The 21,973-nt window shown below is 37.5% G+C and overlaps 1 protein-coding gene across 1 annotated transcript in view; it reads left to right on the top strand.

Moving 5' to 3' along the window:
• kif19 (kinesin family member 19) overlaps positions 1-21,973 on the top strand; it is a 48,702-nt gene that overhangs the window by 20,886 nt on the left and 5,843 nt on the right. Inside the window, exons 3-12 of the mRNA XM_016569382.1 lie at positions 11,776-11,886; positions 12,093-12,180; positions 15,068-15,204; positions 17,420-17,545; positions 18,239-18,433; positions 19,161-19,307; positions 19,399-19,521; positions 19,756-19,912; positions 20,944-21,118; positions 21,355-21,553. Of these exons, the coding sequence (XP_016424868.1) occupies positions 11,776-11,886; positions 12,093-12,180; positions 15,068-15,204; positions 17,420-17,545; positions 18,239-18,433; positions 19,161-19,307; positions 19,399-19,521; positions 19,756-19,912; positions 20,944-21,118; positions 21,355-21,553 (1,458 nt within the window). The remainder of the gene's footprint in view (positions 1-11,775; positions 11,887-12,092; positions 12,181-15,067; positions 15,205-17,419; positions 17,546-18,238; positions 18,434-19,160; positions 19,308-19,398; positions 19,522-19,755; positions 19,913-20,943; positions 21,119-21,354; positions 21,554-21,973) is intronic.

Genomic DNA, 21,973 nt, shown 5'->3' on the forward strand with positions numbered 1-21,973 from the left:
TAACTGCGTTTGTAGTCGGCGCCATAGCCAGACTGATAAACAAACACAGACCGGAAGTTAACTTCAGGCCAGGCGCGTGCGCCCGATGAAACTGTCTGTATAAAGCTTGAAGCATCAGAATCGGCACCGGTATCGGACGATCACCATGACAAGAAATCGGTACTCAGTATCGGCTGCAAAAATCCTGATCGGAGCATCCCTAGTATTTTGATATGGAATCAGTAAATGATAAAAAATGTGTTGTGTGCATTTGCATGCTCTCAATGTAAATGTTCTATTCCGCTGGACTTCGCCCAGTTCTCCTGCTTTAGGGCAGCCGGTGAAATGTAGCTGGATCTGTCTTGTCCCGTGTGGCACTCGATACCTGTTACACAAGCTATGGTCTGGCAAAGCTTCAACTTCAACCCTACCTGAGCTCTCATTCTCTGCACAGGCAATAGGCAGTAACCCACGTGGATCATGTTTGGTCTTAGCAGCCTGTAAGTTGCATTTGTATTGCATTTGATTTATATACTATAGATAGATAGATAGATAGATAGATAGATAGGAACTCCGTTTAAGAGGGACACTAGGAGCTCTCAGGTTGCATTGAGCTTCTCTGTTCTCAGAAGAGCACTCAGCGGTCTTAGTCACTGATATCTGAGGTAATAAAGCTTTTTTAAAGCTCTCTGTGGTCTTAGAGGGATTATTATGGGCTGTTATTTGGTATTATCTTGCGCTGGACTCAGTCCCACTGCACCTTCCTGCTGACCTGCATGCTCATTCATAATGAGGCTCATGTTGGCTTCACACTTTTGCACTTGTTAGCCAAAATTAGTGTGAGGTAGATTGCTTGTTTTTTTTTCTTATCATTTGTGTCCCATAGGGAGGAAGCATGTTGTTTCTCCTGCTGATGAGTGCTGATGAAAGGTGCGTGCATGAGGCTGTGCTCGGTGCATGTGAGTGATCATCAAGGTCGGATATCCTGGTTTGGAGAGGTTATACTTTGGTGTCTTTTCGCACGTGAAAATGATACTCAGCAGTAAGACTTGTGAAGAATTGCTGCCAATGTCATGTCATTTTTCATTTGCTTCTGGATAAGTTTCTCACAAGAACAGTCATGTAAGGTCATACTGACCCAAGCAGACAGGACAAAACATTGGTGATGGTGCCATTTTGTACCTGCTCATCCAAGCACAATAACTCAACATGTTCCAGATTATACGTGATCGGAGTCCAGAGAAACCGCAGCTGGACACGTTCAGCTCAGTGTGAAGCCCCACTGAAGTTTTCTTTTTGTTTTGCGTTCAAAGAACTATGCAGTGCATTTATTTTCTATCGAAATATTTAATCTGCAAGTAGTTTTCTGTTTGCCAATGGATTATTTGGTGGTAATTATTTTTGATAATTATATGACTGCTTATATATTTTGAATTTCAATTGTTTATCTAAAGTAAAACATATATAGAATTAATATAAAATAGCAGCAAAAGCAATTTGATAAAGCCTTGTATATATATACAGTTGTGCTCAAAAGTTCACATACATGCTCAAGAAGGCAACGCTGCATTAAGAGCTGGAGGGTGTAAACTTTGAATTGGATGATCAGGGTAAATTGTCCTTATTTTGTCTTCTGGGAAACGTATGTATTTATGTAGCTTCTAATGTGCAGTACTAAATGAAAAAAATATGATCTTTAATTAAAATAAGAAAAATGTACACATCATCATCCTGTTCAAAAGTTTACATCCCCCAGCTCTTAATGCATCGTGTTGCCTTCTTGAGCATCAGTAAATGTTTTGACCTTTTGTATTTATGTATGAGTCCCTCAATTGTCCTCAGAGTGAAAAAATGGATCTCAAAATCATATAGTCACAGCTGGAAAGCGGTCAAATATGCAGAAGATGCTGGAAAACCAAAGAATGTGCAGGAGCTGGAGGATTTGTCTGAAGAACAGCAGGCAGTTGAACTGTTCAGGACCAACAAGGGACTCATGAACAACTATCACAAAACATAAAAACAGTCGTGGATCATCCACATGACAGAATAACTCTGCGGATATCGCATTTTGCGTAAAATAAAAAATTGACTTCAATACCGACCATATACAATACTGATTTTGGCATATATACATACATTTCAGTTAATGTTTTTATTGGGAATCGAACCTATAATCTTGGCGTTACTTGGCCTTTCTTCATCATATTTCTCAATTTCTCAGTAACATCTTTACATGTCATATATAGTGTGCTCACAGAATTGTCAGTTTTTTAGTAATTATCATTATTTCATTCATTTTGTAACCTTTATGTATCCAATGTATGATAGGTTTGAATTCCTTAACTGCCAGTTGTATAGTGTTATGTGGAAATGTTGTCTCCATTGGTTAGTACAGCCTGCACTGTTGTTTTTGTCTTTTACTGTGCTCTGTACAAAAGTTTGTTGACAAAACTGACTAGACCTCAGGGTGCAAATCTCTGTCATGTGGTCTGAGCCATCGGTCATGTCCCACTTTGTTGTCCAATGCTTACCTCCATGTCTTGATCTGAAAGTGGCCTCTGACCTCATTCTGCGCTGGGTGGATGCCGATCGTCCCAGCTGTGAAGTTGTACAAATGCCAAGGTAATCTTGGGAAAATAAGTACAGAAGTACAGGATGCCACTTGTACGTGCATGTCCGGTTGTGTTTAACCTCCTTTCACTGTATTAACTTTAAAGCCCATCAGAGAGAATGCAGATCAGCTTGAGACTCTAAAAATATTGGGTTGTTATCCTTCTGGTATCAACAAGGATTTATTGTTTGTCAGAGATCATTAAGTTTGTGAAGTTTTACCTCCGGTTTAATCTCTGCTCGGATTGTATCGGTGACTCCCCTGCTCATTCCCAGGCATGTCAGGACCTGTTAATTTGGTGATGTTTTTCCTCCTTGATGTGACCTGATGCATTGGTGTGTATCTCAAATGTTGACTCACAAGTAGAGCAAGAACTTCTTCAGTGCATGATCTTGATTTTTGAGTCAGTGCCAATGATATTGAGACCGTATTGAGATTAAAAGAGTGTTATGGACTCCATCTTTATAGTGTTTTGACCAAGTTGCCAGGAAACTGTACTTAGACCAAGGACAATGTAAATGCAACCACACGGCCAAAGCGAAGACTAACATAAAACCAAGCCTCCATTTCAGTCCCTTTGCATTTTGACTAATAGTCCAATATTACACAATTGGTTTGTGTTTTACTGGAACAGCCACTGTTATTGCCTTTGCCTTTTTCTCTAGATTTAGACACAATTATGACTGTGTCAAATTATTGTACACATTATTGCTCTTTTATAGTGGCTTGTGGTTTATGGGACTTGTAAAAGCACAATTCAAGTGCATTGCTGTACTGGGTGAGCTACCAAGCAAGTTTACTACATCAGAAAAGCCGTACATATGCAGCTGATTACGTGATGCAGCCATCAAAATGTATTAGCCTAGTTTACAAATCATGCACTATGGTAAATTTGTATTTGAGGTCATAGCGTAGTATTGTGCAAGGAACCATGGGGACATAAGTTCTTATTAATCGATCATTTGGTCCTGTAATCATAATCATAAAGAATAAAAGTTGTTGGTGTTTTACTGCCACTTATGTTCATGTAAGCTGGAAATGACAGTGAATTGTATGTATAGACACAGTTTGGGAGTGTTTTTCAAAATGTTTTTCCAATGACCCCATGTTGAATTTACCCAAATGTTGTTAAATAAAGGACAATTTAACCACAAAAGTGGTTCCTCTTGCACTCTTCAGAAGGATGCAGTACACTATCCAGATATTATTCACTACTGTTTCTTGAAACTGAAGTATTTGGACACCCGACTTATTTGATTTACGGCTTTTTTCCCTACTGTGTTGCAGGCACGCCAAGTATGTTTATAGCCGGTTAGCTTGGCCTTGCATAGCCTAGCACAGAGTGGCCTAAAGAAGGGAGATGTTAAAAAAGTAAAGGAACAAGCATCGCCAAGTAGCATGTATCAGGTTGGCAGCACTAGAACAGAGGAGCCACTCAAGGCCCTTGTAAGAGGAGACACCATTGTTGGGGTGCTGTGTCGGAGAAGGAAAGAAGGGATGATGAAATGAAAGAGTGGAATGAAGGGGGTGGCTGGCCCATCAGATAGCTTTCACCTTCTCAAAGCACAGCTCTTGGCTTTAAAAGGGCCACTCAAAGGTCACAGCCTTTTCAAGACTCGGAGCTGCAAGGTTTGTGTTTGGACCTATTGTGTGATGCTGCCTTGTACGTCAGGCCTAGAGACGTCACGTATGCAGAGTGGACGGCTCTGTGAATCGCTTGTCGTATCTCCAGAGCACAGCATGGAGAGGAAACCTCATGTTCAGACAGGTGCATGGATCCCTGCGTTGTTACACAGAGTTTCTTGATGAAGGTTAAAGAGATAACTATTGATTCTTCTTCTGAGGAACAACAAAAAGGTTAATGTTTTTTCAGGAAAGATCAACTATACCTTTATTCATCACACTGATAACAGGCTATTTTATTTTCATTCGTTCATTCATTCAGAAATGTTAATTTGTCTTGTGGTATATTTTCTTGTAATATCCTCAGTAAGGAAAATTCCCTCTGTCTTTGACTCAGTGGTGAGGACAGTGATGTGTCATATGAAGTGTGAAACTGATCTGCCTAATATAATGTGGCATCACACCTGCAGATGCTGTGACCAAACTCATTAAGTGTCATTAAAGGTGTGAAGGAAATTTGACACATTTGTGTGTGTGTGTGTGTGTGTGTGTGCGTGTGCGCACCATGTAAAGATCCTAAAGATCCCAGCAGGGTGTCTAGTTATTGAAGCATTGATACTTATTTTAGTCCTTAAAGTGAGAATTCTGTTATATACTCACCCTTATGTTGTTTCAAACTTGTATTACTTTCTTCTGTGGATTATCATGCATTACCATGTATTCAAGAGTCTTCAGAAGCCATATGATAGCTTATGTAAGGAACAGATTTAAATTTACACTACCATTCAAAAGTGCGGGGTCATTAAGATTCGTTTTTCTTAAAGAGATTAATTAATACTTTTATTGAGCTAGAATGCATTAAATTGATTGAAAGTAACAGGAAAAGACATTTACAGTATAATGTTGTGAAATATTTATATTTCAAATAAATGCTGTCCTTGTGAACTTTCTATTTATCAAAGAATTTTGAAAAATAATGAATCACATTTTGCAGAAAAATATCAAGTAGTACAACTGTTTTTAACTTATATAATGATTATAATATTTTGTTTTTTGTTTTTTTCCTGTCCTTTTTGAGCCCAACAGGTGTGGTCACTATGAAATGAAAGACCTTAAAAAAACTTTTTTTGTGTTTCAGCAATAAATAAAAGCATACAGGTTTGGAACAACATGTCAATGACAAAATAATGGTCAATTAAATGTTTGTGTGAACTATTCAGAGAGATTGAAATGGGACAAGATAACGAATGCATCTCTTCTGCTCTTTTCCTCTCTCTTTTCTCCTCTTCTTGCTATGATTAAAGGTCTATTTTCCTCTAACCCTAACCATTGGAGCAGAATAGCCATCTGTCAATGATATATTGCTTGCAATGTGTGTGTTACAGTGAGTTACAACCCTGCCTGATTGTGTGTGTGTGTGTGTCTCTTCCCCCAATGAGGCCCCTCTTCTACAGCTGCCCCCCTCTCACCGCCATTCTCCATCAGGCTAATAGCAACAGGTGTCTGAGTCTGTCCACTCCCGTTTCTCTGTAGCCATGACAACTAGCGTGCCACACAATAAAGGGAGGGGACATAGTATCTGGAGGAGATGCGCACATAGATTTCAGCGCAAACACACCTGCATTCATGCATGTTTTATCACCAGCATGCACATACATGCATCACTATGGGTGCACAAGCAAACAGTAACCTGCACATGATGAAGAGACACATAAAGACAAACATCTGTCTACTGATGTTCAGTATCTCAGATGGCTGACATCTCATCTTAAAGCCTGACTTACTTGCCATATGTGACTCAAGTTCATTTAACTCAAGTTTTTTCACTGATTTTTGTTTACTCTTTACCCAAATAGTGACCCACATGATATTCAAAAATATTACCTTGTGATGTATGCAGTCAGCACCACAGTTAAGTATTTTTAATTATTTAAAATGATATATATATTATTATTTAATTATTAATATTATTTTATTTACCGTAATGCTCTCTCTCGCTCTCTTTTTACCTTGAATATTTTTCCTTTATTTTACTTTAAGCATTTGATTTTTGTTTTGAATTATCTTTATTCAAAAGTAATCACAATATTAGTTTTTAAAAAATATGAATACATTATTTTTTATATTTAATTGTATTATTTAATATGTATACATTCATTATAATAATTTAAATAATAAAAAAGGAATTTACATTTTTTATTTATATATATATATATATATATATACATTCAAAAAAAATTCTATAGTTCCCACAATAAAAAAAAATAAATAAATAAATAAAAAATCCTAGGCCCAAATAAATCTAAAAAATATATAATTTTTCACTCATTAAGCAAAATATAATGACATATTTCTCACTTTTATTTTATTTTATTTATTTTTTTGTGGTGAAATATAGCCTAGACATCTTCATCAACAATTTTAGCTTTATGTGCAATGTGAACAATTGTCATTTCCACATAAAAGGAATAATGCTTTCATTTATTGTGTGCATGTTTCAGTAGTGCCAGGCTGGCGGTTTCATATCCCTGAGCTGTTCGAGTCAGGCTGACTTCAGTGGATTTGCCGCTATGGGTTTTATTTCCCAGGGTAGCATCATATGGCCCGTGTTACATCACAGCTTTATCAGTGACTCATAGGTGATCCCTTTGAGAACCGAACTCTCTTATGAAAAAGCATGGCTGAGTCTACACACATCACAATGCCTGTATCAGTAATATGGACAGATCGTATCACTCTGTCTGCCTCTGTCAAGTTGTTGCATAATTGTGGGTCAATCTGACACCTCCTCATATCTTTGTCTTCATCACTGGCTTCATGTAACCGCTCAGTATGCAGTCAGTAGCTCATCTTTCTCTTTCATTTTCTCTGCCTTGTTTTTCTCCCTCTTCCTCTCTTTACCTGTCGGATAGAGTAGTTTTATTCATTAGGAGGCTCACCCTGTTCTCCCCTAGGATTTGTCCTGCTCAGTCAAAACACGAAAACATTTTGAGCCGCGTCGTTGGTGCATGTGTTTCAGACGTGCAGATCAGCACCAAACCATTGCTCTGTTTGTTTAAGCAAGACAAAAACGCAATTTAAACAAATGATGTGAGTTTGGGGTGAAAGTAACCACTCGTGTGAATAATGAAAAATGAGAGGACTCACTGGGAAATAATGGCACAGAAATGACACTGTGCTTTAATATGACAGAAAGCTGCTGCATTTTGTAGTATTTTAAACATAGTTAATCAAAGGTACTTTTATTACTCACAACACCACAACAGCTTATTTAACTTTTTCAAATGTAGAAAAATGTCTTATGTACGGCACACAAGTTTAAGTTAAGTAATAAATAAATTTAGTTAAAGGTGACATATCATGAAAATCTGACTTTTCCAGGTTTTAAGTGCTATAATCAGGTCCCCAGTGCATCTACCAACCAAGGAAACGTGAAAAAGATATATTTGCATTTATTTTAATTTCTATAATATGTATTTATTTGTATTCATTTATGTATTATTTATTTATAATTTCATTTATATTAATTTCTACATTTTTTTTCTTTCTTCCTTTAACCTGTTTTTGTCTATTTTTATTAGCTTTAATAAGTTCATGTTCAGTAAGACATGTTGAAGAGATTCTGATATTTACTGTATAATCATGTCTTTTGTCAAACACTAAACAATAGGAAGCATTTATTTTCAGAACAGAAAAAAATGTAAACACGAGCCTCATGTTTAGTATGATGCTACTTTACATAAATATTTTCTACTTTTATGGAGTGAATCTGACTGAATCTCATCTCAGATTTTTTGGCTATGGAGTCACAATAGTTCAGTGAGTCCATCCTGCGGGAGCCGACACAACCCCTCCACCTCCTTTCTGATACACTATGACCACTGCTGTGTTTTAATAAGCTGGATAGATCCCAATATTCACCTCCTTTTGCTGCTAATATTCACCCCGTGGTTAATTGGTAACTCCATCCGCCTGGATGACTTGGACTGTCGCCCCCAACGACTGTGCCATTCTTTGTGCTTATTTAAATAACACCATATTGCTAATTGATTTCATGTCGGTGCATTAGCAGGCTGTTGCACAGACCCTGGCTGATCTTTGACGCCTTTTAATATTTCACGACCACGCTCCGCTTTTAATTTTAGCACCCTTTATTCACGCATGGCTCGTTTTGTTTTTGTGCACCGACTCATATGAGCAGATGAACTTGTTGCAGATAGGTGTGTGCATTAGCATGGCATTGGGGGGATCATTTGATTGGCATTTCATAAAGTATTGTGCAGTGTAATGATGCCTAAAGGCTCTCATGTCACCTCTCATGTCACCTTTATGAACGTATGAATTAGTCAGAGGACTAGTGGAGCAGTTAGTGTCTATCCAGGTGAATGCCTTCCGTCCTTTATGCAGGTGGAAACCAAAGATGGCTTTCCCGAATAACCTGCAGCCCATTAATGGGGGCCCCTTTTGCTCTCTCCTTTGTGAAGTGAGACTGAGAGGGGAGACCTCAGAAACAGCTGGTTTCAGATGGTTGACCAGTGATTCTCATCGGTCAGACAGGCTTGTGTTTTCGCCAGTGTTGGACAGCATTGCTGTGTTTTTAAAAGGATGATTTAAGATGAAATCTCCCAAATTTTATTGCTCTGAGGTTGCTTTTTAATTATCCAGGATGGGCAACTGATATTTTAAAAGATTTTTTTTTTTTTTCCTACAAGTTAATGTTTTGATTATTTTTTTTATCCATATATTCGAATATTGATTTCAATAGTTTTTTTTCCCCAAATGGTTTCATACAGGTGCATCTCAATAAATTAGAATGTCGTGGAAAAGTTCATTTATTTCAGTAATTCAACTCAAATTGTGAAACTCGTGTATTAAATAAATTCAATGCACACAGACTGAATTTTGGCTCACATTTAACAAAAACCCACCAATTCACAACAAATTAGAATACGTCATAAGACCAATAAAAAACATTTTTAGTGAATAGTTGGCCTTCTGGAAATACATATGCATGAAAGACACATCCTCAAGTAAATTCCAGCTACCTGAGATTTCACATACTTCCTGCTCTAGATATTGTACAGTCGTTATCACACGTACTTTCCTGTTAACTCTGTCTTTTATCACTTAATGGAATAGTTGCTTAGCAGCAATCAAACGTCTTTTGGAAAGGACACTGACAGTAGCTTGTCTTTCCCATTGGTCCTTATGGTACATTGATTGTCACAGGGTTTATTTGCACAGGTATGATTAAACCAAAGCACCCAGGGGCTCTATCTAGCGAGAAAAGTAATTAAAAGAACAGTGGAAGATGAATGTCGTTCTTCCGTACAATGCATATGATACACCTGTTAGGTTTCATGATGACACAGAGCTTCTCATGTCTGAGGCTCTAACTATCTGCTAAAGAGAAAGTGAAAAATTGTGGATTTGTATTTACCCATGAAGAACAGAGGTCTACTATCCATGAGGTCAATCATGTCACTGCCCACCCAGCTTGTTCTGACACACCATGCACAGCTGATAGAATATCAATCTCTCAGTGTGTGTCAGTCCATGTGTGTGGGACAACAGAAACTACACCCACCTAAACCTTTACGTCATTGCACAGAACCTGTTTGAAAGCCCAGTCATGGTCAGACCATTTATGCATCCACTCTAATAGACCCTCTGTCCAGCTGTGGCATTACACAAGAACATACAGTAGGTGTACAGTATTGGCCTTATCAAGAGCAGGGATCATTTCAGGTGAGTGGAACCCGATCAGTGACCCAGTACTCATTACAGTGCATCATTCTCTCGTGCCATGTAAAATATACTGGCACTGGTGTCTTAAGAACATTAGGATTGGCCAAACTGCCACTCTACAGCTGTCACTGTGTGAATGGTGAGATAACATAAACTCACGTACCATATGGCTGAGAGCACTATAACTGCACTCATAGTAAATAAACCCCTCACAAACAACCAAACACATGCATGAGACACATCTGACTCATGTGCATTAATATTCCTGGAAGATGTTTCCTTAAGTGAGTGACAAGCAGGTATACAATGTCAACTACCATACTACTAATTTTTCATGTTGTCTGAAAAAAATCTCTTATGCTCAGCAAGGCTGCACTTATTTTATCAAAAATACAGTAAAACAGTAATATTGGGAAATAATATTACAATTTGAAATAGTTGTTTTCTGTTTTAATATTTTTTTTAAATGTAATTTATTTCTGTGAAGGCAAAGCTGACTTTTCAGCAGCCATTACTTTTACATAAAACTGCTTGATAAAACCATGATACATTTATTTCAGGATCCTTTGATTAATAGAAAGTTCAAAAGAGTGGCGTTTATTTGAAATATAAATATTTTTATAACATTATAAATGTATTTTGCATAACTTTTAGTCCATTAAATGCATCCTTTTTGTGAATAAAGGTATTAAAGTGCCCCTATTATGCTATTTGAAAGGTTCATAATTTGGTTTTGGGAGTTTTGGCCCCAACAACAGGTTTACATGCATGCAAGGTCAAATTTAATTTTGTGTTATTTCTTGGCGACTCTCAAATGATTCGTTCGAAGATTCATCTTTCCAAACCTTTCAGCTTTACAACTTTGCAGACTGTTTACATTCACATACAGCTACATTGCACTGCATGAAATGTAATTTTCAAAAATCCATAATAGGGGCACTTTAATTAAAAGAAAAAAATAACATCATACTGACCACAAACATTTGAACAGTAGGGTATCTCTCTCTCCCCGTGTTTGTCTTTGCAATAAGCATAACATAATATATACGTGTAAAACAGTGCATTAACATTTTGTCCATTCCCTTTGGAGAAATACAGTGAGGCATGTCCTTTTTGCCCTTTTCACCTTGTCTCCACCTTTCTGTCAGTCGGTTCCTCACCCAGTCTTTTCTCTTCCTCTGTTTGCTAAGAACGTCATTATGTTTGCATTGTGCTGTTATAATTGGCCTCTTTTAAAAGTCAGATCTCCTCTGCTGCATTTCAATTGAGAGGCTTCAAAGAGAAAGCTGTGTTTGTGTGTTTGAACGGGTCATCAAACCATTTGGGTGTGTTTTATTAATGAGCCCTGACTAACTTGAATATTGGCTCTGAATCCTGAGGCCCTTCAGAACAAGTGGTGCTCCTGATGCAACCAGATTCAGCCTCATTTTTACATTTGGAGCCATAAGAGCCACCAATGGGCTCCTTAAATGACGCTGACCTCCCATCAGCAACATTTTCTAAAATGCAGATGTAAAAATAGAAGCTAAATTAGGCTCGCTGTCTTCCATCATGACACACTCACCTTTTGCTTTTAAACCACACTAGCCGTGTCCATTATGATATTTCTATTTAGAGGTGTTGTTACGACACTCTGTGTCACCGTAACCGAAGTAAATGGCCTTTGTAGTTAATGTTAGCTGATAGCTAGCTGTGATTACCACTAAAGCATGTTGTCAGGTAGCGAGTAAAAGACGAAAATTGTTTTGAGATACACTCTATAAGATGTAACCAAATGTGCTATTATTTCATGTTTTTCTTTCCCTCATTTTCAGATGGTGGTGTTGATGGACCCCATGGAGGATCCAGATGATATTCTTCGAGCTCATCGATCCAGAGAGAAGACTTACATGTTTGATGTGGCCTTCGATTATTCAGCCACGCAGGCAAGCCCATTCTGTGTTTGTGTCTGTATGTTTGTAAGGGTGGATCGATTTAAAGTACATGCATATACAAAAGTTAACATGCTTTCAAAAAGATCACGCTTATGCAATTATTTGTCTGTTCTTTTAAATGCATATGTGTTTACTGTGTGTCTTTGAATGAAACAGATGAAAATACACACAACATGTTTTGTATGTGCCTTCATTAGGATGAGGTGTACAGATCCACCACTAAAGGCTTGATTGAAGGTCTCATATCAGGGTACAATGCCACTGTTTTCGCCTACGGACCCACAGGTCAGTACAGACACAGACACATTCATACCAAGGTCTGGGCAATATGTCATTTTTTTTTACCGGATTTAGTAACCATGGAAATTTCACTGAAGAAATAAAACTTTTTTTAATCTTAAGTCAAGAATTAAGATTTGTAATGCAGCTCCTGATTTTTTGATTGATTGATTTAGCAATTGTGTTATATCTTGGTAATTGTATTACAGTCTTTTAATAGTGCCTTTGATTTAAACTTAAATGACTAAAAAAAGGCTTAGAGCTAGGGTTGGGTACCGAAACCCGGTACCAATATGACACCGGTACCTATGTAACCGGTATGTACTAGAACCGAATCCGAACGCAGATTTCGGTGCCATGCCTGAGCGATCGATCAATTGAAATATTTGTCCTCTGGTTCTCCGAAACGGCACTGCACATGAAAAATAATTTCCCGACTGAGAAAATGCACGTGAACTCAAGTCGGAAAGCTCTAATAATACAAATCCAACACATCTTTGTAGTAACGAGAGTGTCCATGTTGTTTTCACATTCCGACTTAAAAGCACAACTCGGGAAATGAGAGCATCCGAGGAGCGCGTGAATGCAGTAATTACATTTGCTTTGATGGCAGCAGGTAGCCTTCCGTTAACTAAGCTAACCATGCTTAAATTAAAATGACTAAAGCTAATCCTCCCTTGTATTCACATTTCTAAACCTGTTGTCCAACAAAAGAGAAAATTATAAACTTTTTACTCCACAACACCAGTCAAATGCTACCTTTTGTGATCTGATGAGGCTTCTTGTCACAGATGACTTTTACATTAACTGTTCCCTCCTGTTGGGATGACCTGCCCAGCTCAATCCAAGCAGCTGAGTCCTTAATATTTTCAAGAAACGGCTGAGAACACATCTCTTTCATCTTCATTTGACCCTCTAACTCTAGCACTCTCTATTCTAATGCTACTTCTAATTTTATCTGCTAGGCTTCTTGTTACAGAATGAGGCAGAAAATATGTTCCATATGCTACTTTAAAAAGAATACATCGATTAGCAATAGATTATAAATTAGGGTGACCATACGTCCTCTTTTCCCCGGACATGTCCTCTTTTTGGACCTACAAAAATGCGTCCGGCCGGGATTTCTTAATTGCCCAAAATGTCCGGGATTCGGCTGTTTTCTTAATCTCGCTCCAGCTGAATCTCTGACCATTGTCACCTGCTCCCGCAACATGTGTTTTTCTCCCGCGATTTTCGTGTCCACTCCTTTAAACATTCTAATATTGTATATAATTTTGGCGCATCAGGAAGCCGCTATCAAAGCTGACTCCCGTAGCTCTTGTTGGATGCAGGGTTGCCAAGTCAGCATTTTTTCCACAGAATTGGGCTACTTTTAAACTGTTGCTATGGGTTTAACATTTGCACTCTTTTTGGGGGTGCATATATTTTTTTTAAAATAAGTATCGGTTCAGGCACCGGAACCGTTTTAAAAGTATCGATTTGGCACCGGTATCGGAAAAAAAAAAAAAACGATACCCAACCCTACTTAGAGCTAGTAAATTTTTAACATTACAAGCAATGTTGCCCAGTCATACTCACACAGAAACAATTGCACAACAAACAAAGTGTATGTGTGAGAGAAAATCAAATCAGTAGGGTTTTAAATTCAGTAAAGTATATTTAAATATTATGCAAAACCACAGCCATGGCATAAACACATTGTTCTGTTTGCTTGATAAATGTGTGTTGGTAGATCCTCTGTGTCTTTACGTCTAACAATTAAATTGGCCTCAGGTCTGGTTAATTTAACTCTTAAATGCATACATTGGGTCTTTAGCGACCCGGGACAGCATATGCTGGTTAGGTATGTTTTGAAGCATGGCTGCTGGTTTAAGCTGGTCCTGTGCTGGTGATGAGCTGGTTTAAGCTGGTCATGTGCTGGTCCCAAACTGGTCATGTGCTGGTCCTTAGCTGGTCATGAGCTGGTTTAAGCTGGCTCCAGCTTAAACCAGCTCAAACCAGCAACCATGCTTCAAAACATATCTAACCAGCATATGCTGTTTTATTTTCGACAGGGCTGTTCATTATAAACAATATAAGAAGAAAAAAAATTGTAAAGGTGTGTGTGTGGTGAATAAGCTGTCAGCGATCAAAATATTGATTTTGAAGTCACTGAAAGTTTTGAGAATATGGTTGAGATCGCAAATATGAGCCAGATGCTGAATGTGCTGGGAAATGCACTCTGACGCTGACAGTGACGGTAAAATCATCTGCTCAAATTGAACCCTTCTAAGTTTTAAAAGGTAACAAAATATGCTTTATTTTATTCTTTTGTAATTGCTATTAAAATATCAGGAGAATGTTATGCTATTGCAGCAGTTAGAGATTCATCCGTGATGGATATGTCCGGGTCGCTAAAGACCCAAATATGTAATAATGATTGGCGAAACATCCATGCATTTAAGGGTAAAAAATTCACCCATTATTTATGCATGTATTTTCTTACACGGAATTGCCATCTGCAGTGGCCATATGTCCGAAGTAGTAAAAATCACAGACAAACTGGGCACTACTAGGGCACAAGGATTAAGCCTTATCAACCTGATCTTCTTTTCTCCTGTTTACGGAACAGTCAACAAAGTCACATGCACTGATTAAAAAAATTCTGTTAATGCCATGCTGATGAACATATGCTAATTATCTATAATTATTTAACATTTATGATAGGTAGTGTAGTTTAGAGCACAGATATTCAACTGGTAAGCCTGTTCTGTATCACAGGCAGCAGGAATGATGCAACTAATAAAACGTAAATAATTAAAAATTGTATTTTGGCACAAATGGCATTGTATGATGTCAGGAAATAAAATGAGGTTAAATTGTGTTCCTAATAAGCAGATGTGTGTGTCTGCAGGTTGTGGGAAGACTTACACTATGCTGGGAACGGACAGAGAACCTGGTATCTACGTTCGCACATTAAACGACCTATTCAAAGCCATTGAAGAAACCAGCGATGACATGCAGTACAATGTCTCAATGTCCTACTTGGAGGTGAGATATTAATTTGGTTGCTAAATAGGATTTTAGCAGCCACTTGTCTTTTTTTCCCCCTCGCATATAACCTGGAGATTTGATATATAGAGCTTGTAAAGATACTGTCACCCTACTGTCATGCTAAATAAATGCACACAGTAAAGTAAATTGGCCTCATTCAGTTTTAAACAATTTAAAAAACAGGTAACAGCTTAAGTGTTATGTGATAAGATAATCATCAGGCCCGTGCGGAGCGACCGATAGCATGTCTGTTGATCAGCTCTGTTTGCGTGAGGGAGGGGTAATCTTGTCAGCTTAGTGACTATCTCAGCATCTTTGATTACAGTGATGTTGTAATGATACTAGAAAGCTTGTTTCCCCACTGAGTTGTGATGGACTTGTCCAAAGTTTACTCAAAACAGATACATGCAACCCTGATCCCCTACTGCGTTAGCCTAGAAGCAAATCACTATGCTTTTATGTGACAAGCCAAATAACACAGCCCTGCATCTTGAAAGAAAAATACCTGCTGACTTGCAAGGCCTAATATTATATAATTTGATAATGCTAAGTTCAAAAATATAAATTAAACTATAGGCCTCTCTCTCTTTCTCTCTCTCTCTCTATATATATATATGTATCTCTCTCTCTCTGAGCTGAGCTCGGAGCTCGGGTACCTCCTTTAGTGTGAGTCTTTGGGATTTTTTCACATTTGATCTCCCAGGCCTTAAAACTCAATAGCTCTGTCCTGTTTTTGACAGTTGATTCATGTGCATTTGAGATCACATGTGTGAGCTGACAACAGCAACTTCAATTCTCTCAGTGTCTTTTTTTTTTCTCTCTCTCTCTGTCACACATTCTTTCTCGACAGTCTCATTGCCCATTTTGTCAATCATAATCGGTTCAGCAGCATTTACTGCTTGTCGCTTGACAATGTGTTATTTCTCCTTTACCATGGTGAAAGTGCTGCAATATCCGTGTGCACAGTGTTCAGACATCACCTCAGGTCTTTGGTGGAAACCCAGACAGTCCTTTCCTATTTTTATAATATGCACTTGAACCTTATATTTTAATTATATAAGCATATTAAAAATAGTTAATAATTCGATATAGTTACAGAACGTATGTATGTATGTATGTATATATATTTTTTTTATTTTATTAAAAAAAAAAATATTATTATTATCATTATACTTTTATTAGAAATATATTTTTAATAAACCTGTGTGCACTCACTAACACACATTGAGTATGCTCAAGCACCATAACATACACACGTAGATACACAGATTTGTTGTTTGACTTCTTTAGGTTAAAGGGGGTGTTTGGGATGTGCAGACCTATGAGTAAGCCACTCCGTCCACAAACAGAGAGAGCAACCTTCAGTAAAGAGCACAATGCTCTCCTGTCCACTGCTTTTCTTACACCTTCACATTAAAACTCCTGTTTACATTGGGCCGTCCAAATGCTCAAGGGGACGCTTCCCTGGAGAGAAAGCATTTTTATTCTCGGCTTCTGTGGTTTAGCTTCAGACCTCCCGGTTTATCCTCCCGTTTTTTTCTCTTTCCATCCATCTATATCTTTAGCAGGTCTTCTACTCTTTCTCTGTCAATGGATTCTTTTCATACCATCAGCATCACCCTAAAATTATCACATGCTTACGGCACCTCACAGTGACCTCACTGACAGTGATGAAATATTACGTTCAGGACGACTTAAATTGAGAGCTTTTGAGGTGACCACAGATGGCGCTCTGGATGTGGCCTTGTTCTAAACGGGGTTGAATGAAGCCTATTGAAATACTCTAAAATATTAAATCCAACATTCATCTCTCCACACTAGCATCCTGAAAATACTGTATAGGACAGTTTGTACCACAGATTCTGGATTTTGATTGGTTGAAATTCCAAGGTGTTGATTACTTTATGTAATCATATTATTATTGATGCAAGCAATAGTTGAGTATTTGGGGCATGAAAACATGAAAAGTGTTGTGAGATGAATGCGTGTACATGTTTCACAAATTTCAGCATTTGTCCATGTGCTCCACTGTAGAGCATGCTACTAGTAATGGAAAGGTCACAGATTGCACGTTCTGATATTTATGCACTGCAAGCCACCTCAGATGAAAGAGTCTGTCAGATGAATGAATGTAAATGTCAAATGCATAAACAATGATGGTAATCTTGAAATCTGAGCATGGTCTTTAATCTGTTTAATTCTTGTGTTTCAGATCTATAATGAGATGATAAGAGACCTGCTGAATCCATCATCTGGGTTTCTGGACCTGAGAGAGGACTCGAAGGGAGAAATTCAGGTCGCAGGAATCACAGAGGTCTCCACCATTAATGCACGAGAGGTCAGTTAGACACATTATTTAGGCCCCATGTTACTTTACAAGAATATTTTAAAACAATGTTTTTTTTTCTTAAAGTAAATAAGTACTGTTACAGTAGTCATTGTTCATGTTCATTTTAAAAACATACATAAAAACATATGATACTTCATTGAAAAAAACAGTGGTGTATATTTAAATAAGTATTTAATAGTGAAACCTTAATTCAACAGGGATGCGTTTAATTGATCAAAAGTGACAGTAAGGCCATTTTTAATGTTACAAAAGATTTTTCAAAATTAATGCTATTCTTTTTATTGATAAAAATTTTGAAAAAAATGTATCACAGTTTCCACAAAAATATTAAGCAGCACAATTGATAATTACCGGTAATAATAAGAAATGTTTCTTAAGCACCAAATCAGTATATTAGAATGATTTCTGAAGGATCATGTAAGACTGAAGTAATGATGCTGAAAATTTAGCTTAGCATCACAGGAATAAATAACATTTTAAAATATATTAAAATAAAAAAACAGTTATTTTAAATTATAATAATATTTCACATTGCTGTTTTACTGCATTTTTGAACAAATAAATGCTGCCATGGTGAGCATTAGAGACTTCCTTCAAAAAAAAATCTTATCAACCTCAGACTTATGAATGGTACTGTGGAGCTGGATGTTGAGTTTTTTCTCTGTTTTCACTCTCTCTCAGGTCATGGAGTTGTTAATGAAAGGAAACAAGCAGAGAACTCAAGAGCCGACAGCAGCCAATCAGACGTCTTCTCGCTCTCACGCTGTGCTGCAGGTGGGCGTGCGGCAACAGAGTCGATGTCGAGACATCCTGCAGGAAGTGCGATTCGCACGTCTCTTCATGATCGATCTGGCAGGGTCTGAACGGGCTTCACAGGTACGATGATGTGCGCGAGGTGGGATATTTGTAGGTGTGAAACATAAAGGTCTATTCCTCTTTTAGTTTAGTTAGAACATAAAAGCACAGTGGGTGAGCTCAGACGTATGTCTATAAAGTTGGTAATCATTAATATCAGAGCTATCAATCCTTCTTTTTAAATAAAAGCTGGCAGAGTTGGCGCCAGATATATTCAGAATCATATATCAGCCAGTGACGAGGGAACAATTCCAAGAGTGATTTAACTATCGGTGATAAACTTGGAGGGGAAATGAAGCCATCTAAGATGAAAATATTTGTTGATTATTAAATACATTATGATGCATGAGACACCTCCACAAGTCCAGTGAGGTGTTTTTAATGAAAGACATGTGAATAATTTTTAATATTAAAGTGTATTTCCACTTTCGGAAGATATGAGAGAACGCATTTAGAGAGCGTCCCATGTATTTGCCATGGAAACGGTTAAAAATGTTGACCACTCAGGCCCACCTTGGGTTTAAACATGCATGTGACAGGCACAAAAGCAGATCACGTTGTTTCTGGTTATGGGGCATTGTTGCTCAGAAACATGAGTGCTTGTTTGTTCTCTATTGATGAGGAAGACAAGCCTGTTGCACAACTATTCAGAAAAAGAGACATACAAGAGCGCCCCCTGCTGGAACAGACTTCCTAACCTAGACTGACAGTTTAATGCCTGTGCAATAACTACTGTTTCTACTTTCAGACGCAGAACAGAGGTCAGAGGTTAAAAGAGGGAGCTCATATCAACCGCTCTCTGCTCGCACTGGGGAACTGCATCAATGCTTTGAGCGAAAAGAATGGCAACAAATACGTCAACTATAGAGACAGCAAGCTCACGCGATTGCTGAAGGTACAGAGAAGCGAATCTTCATGAACAAAGATGCTTGTGGGATGTTTTTCTTGATTGTGGTTGTCTTACTAGGGTTTTCTCATGTTTGCAGGATTCTCTAGGAGGAAACAGTCGGACGGTGATGATTGCCCATATAAGCCCTGCATCTCTGGCCTTCGAGGATTCACGGAATACCTTGACTTATGCAGACCGTGCCAAAAGCATCCGCACACGGGTTAGTTTAACACGACAAATCAATGGACAACCTAGTAACCTAGCTACTTAGTAGCCTAGCTTTTACCGTTCAAAAGTTTGGGTCAGTAAGATTTTCTTTTCTTTGTCAGTGAGATTGTTGCATTATTTTTGTGACACATTTTGTGATGCCTTTTCTCAAAATATAACTGTTTTGTGAAGAGTTTGGTCACTGTTATGTCTTACCAGACTGTACCCTGTTATTCTCCCTGTGCAGGTAAAGAGAAACCTGTTGAATGTGTCCTATCACATCGCCCAGTACACCAGCATCATCTCTGACCTGCGTAGCGAGATTCAGCGGCTGAAGAAAAAGATCGCAGACCAGGCCAGCAAACAGCTCAACCCGGACAGAACAGACATCCGCCATGTTCAAGGTAACATCCTATCTGTAAGAAGTGAAGTGATGTGTACCATTGATACCACCTCAGTTTTACTTTGAATTCCCAACTATTCTATTCTATTCTATTCCGTTCTGTTCTGTTTTATTCTATTTTATTCTATTCTAGTCTAATCTATTCTATTCTATTCTATTTAAATCTAATAAATTATTTTCTGCTTAATTAGATTATTTTCCATTTGAGTAGACTATTTTCTAAATTATTCTGTTCTATTCTATTCTAATAAATTATTTTCCGTTTGATCAGTTTATTTTCTAATTGATTATGTTCTGTCATTCTATTCTTATCTAATTTGTTTCTGTTAGTTTGATTATTATCAATTATAATAATTGATTCTATTCTATTCTGTTGTTTTCTTTTTGATTAGATTATTTTTCATTGATTCTAGTCTATTCTGTTCTATTGTATTTTCTGTTTGATTAGATTCTTTTCTAAATGATTCTGTTCTGACATATCATGTTCTGTTCTAATAGATTATTTTCTGTTTGATTAGATTATTTTCTAAATGATTCTGTTCTGACATATCATGTTCTGTTCTAATAGATTATTTTCTGTTTGGTTAGATTCTTTTCTAAATGGTTGTATTATATTCTATTATGTTATATTCTGTTCGGTAACACTTTAGAATAGGGAACACTTATCTACTATTAACTACGACTTTTCCCCTCAATAAATTCCTAATTTGCTGCTTATTAATAGTTAGTAAGGTAGTTGTTAGGTTTAGGTATTGGGTAGGATTAGGCATGTAGAATAAGGTCATGTAGAATAAGGCATTAATATGTGCTTAATTAGTACTAATAAATGGCTAATATTCTAGTAATATGCATGCTAATAAGCAACTAGTTAAGAGACCCTAAAATAAAGTGTTACTGTATTTAATATATTATTTTGACTATATTGTTTCATTAGATTCTTTTCTAAATTTTCACTGATAATTTTCTATTTGATTCTATTCTGTTCTCACTCAAATGTGTATCATAACATAATTTTTTTGTGTTTGCCTCTAGCGGAGGTGCAAGCTCACTCTTCTCAGCAGAGCCGGGCTGAGATGGACCAACTGCGGGAGCAGCTGATCGATGCGTTTAGACAGCAGATGGACATCAGGAAGCGTCTTATGGAGCTGGACAGCAGCAACATGGAAATCCAGATAGACACATCCAAACACCTGCTGACAATCGCAGAGTGAGTCTTCATTCTGCACACAAACCAGAACTAAATTACAGCTAAATACACAGTGGCCCTAAAGCTATTTGGACATTTAAGTCAGAAGGTGGCCAAATAATAACAGTGTTGTCACTGGTTTCATCATTTCAGACTGAACAAACTTCTTTTGTGAAATGTTTTATTTGAAACATTTGCTTGCTGTCTTTCTTTCGAATAAATGCTTGGTTATTGAAATATTGTCTGTCTCCATCTAGCTGGGAGCAAGAACGCTTCAGGAGAAGAAAGAAGTGGCAGGGCGAGAGGAGGAAGGAGAGTTTTAATAAGGATGAAAGTGAGAAAGACTCAGACTCACCAGAATCTTTGCCTGACAGCACAGAGACACAAGAGGTGGCCATTGCCAGAGATAACCTCGTCACGCTCATGGCTGAGCAGAAGAAAATACAAAAACAGAAGGTAATGTTCTTACTAGCCACTAGAGAGTGGAACAACACCTCAAAAAACTCACAGTTCTGTCCTGGAGCGATAGCCTTGATGTCTGACTCCTTTTAGCAAATCAGTTAGTTCAATCAGTTCATTTCAGTGAACTTGTTATAATTATTCATTTTCTAGTTAAATAAATGATATATAACTATGTTACAAAACAAAGTTCCTACAATCCAGTCATTTTCATATGTGACCCTGGAGCACAAAAGCAGTCTTAAGTCGCTGGGGTATATTTGTAGCAGTAGCCAAAAATACATTGTATGGGTCAAAATGATTGATTTTTCTTTTATGCCAAAATTCATTAGGATATTAAGTAAAGATCATGTTCCATGAAGATATTTTGTAAATATATTAAAACTTAATTTTTGATTAGTAATATGCATTGCTAAG

Source organism: Sinocyclocheilus rhinocerous, unplaced genomic scaffold (genome assembly GCF_001515625.1).
Source record: "Sinocyclocheilus rhinocerous isolate Xijiao unplaced genomic scaffold, SAMN03320098_v1.1 scaffold411, whole genome shotgun sequence".
NCBI lineage: Eukaryota > Metazoa > Chordata > Actinopteri > Cypriniformes > Cyprinidae > Sinocyclocheilus > Sinocyclocheilus rhinocerous.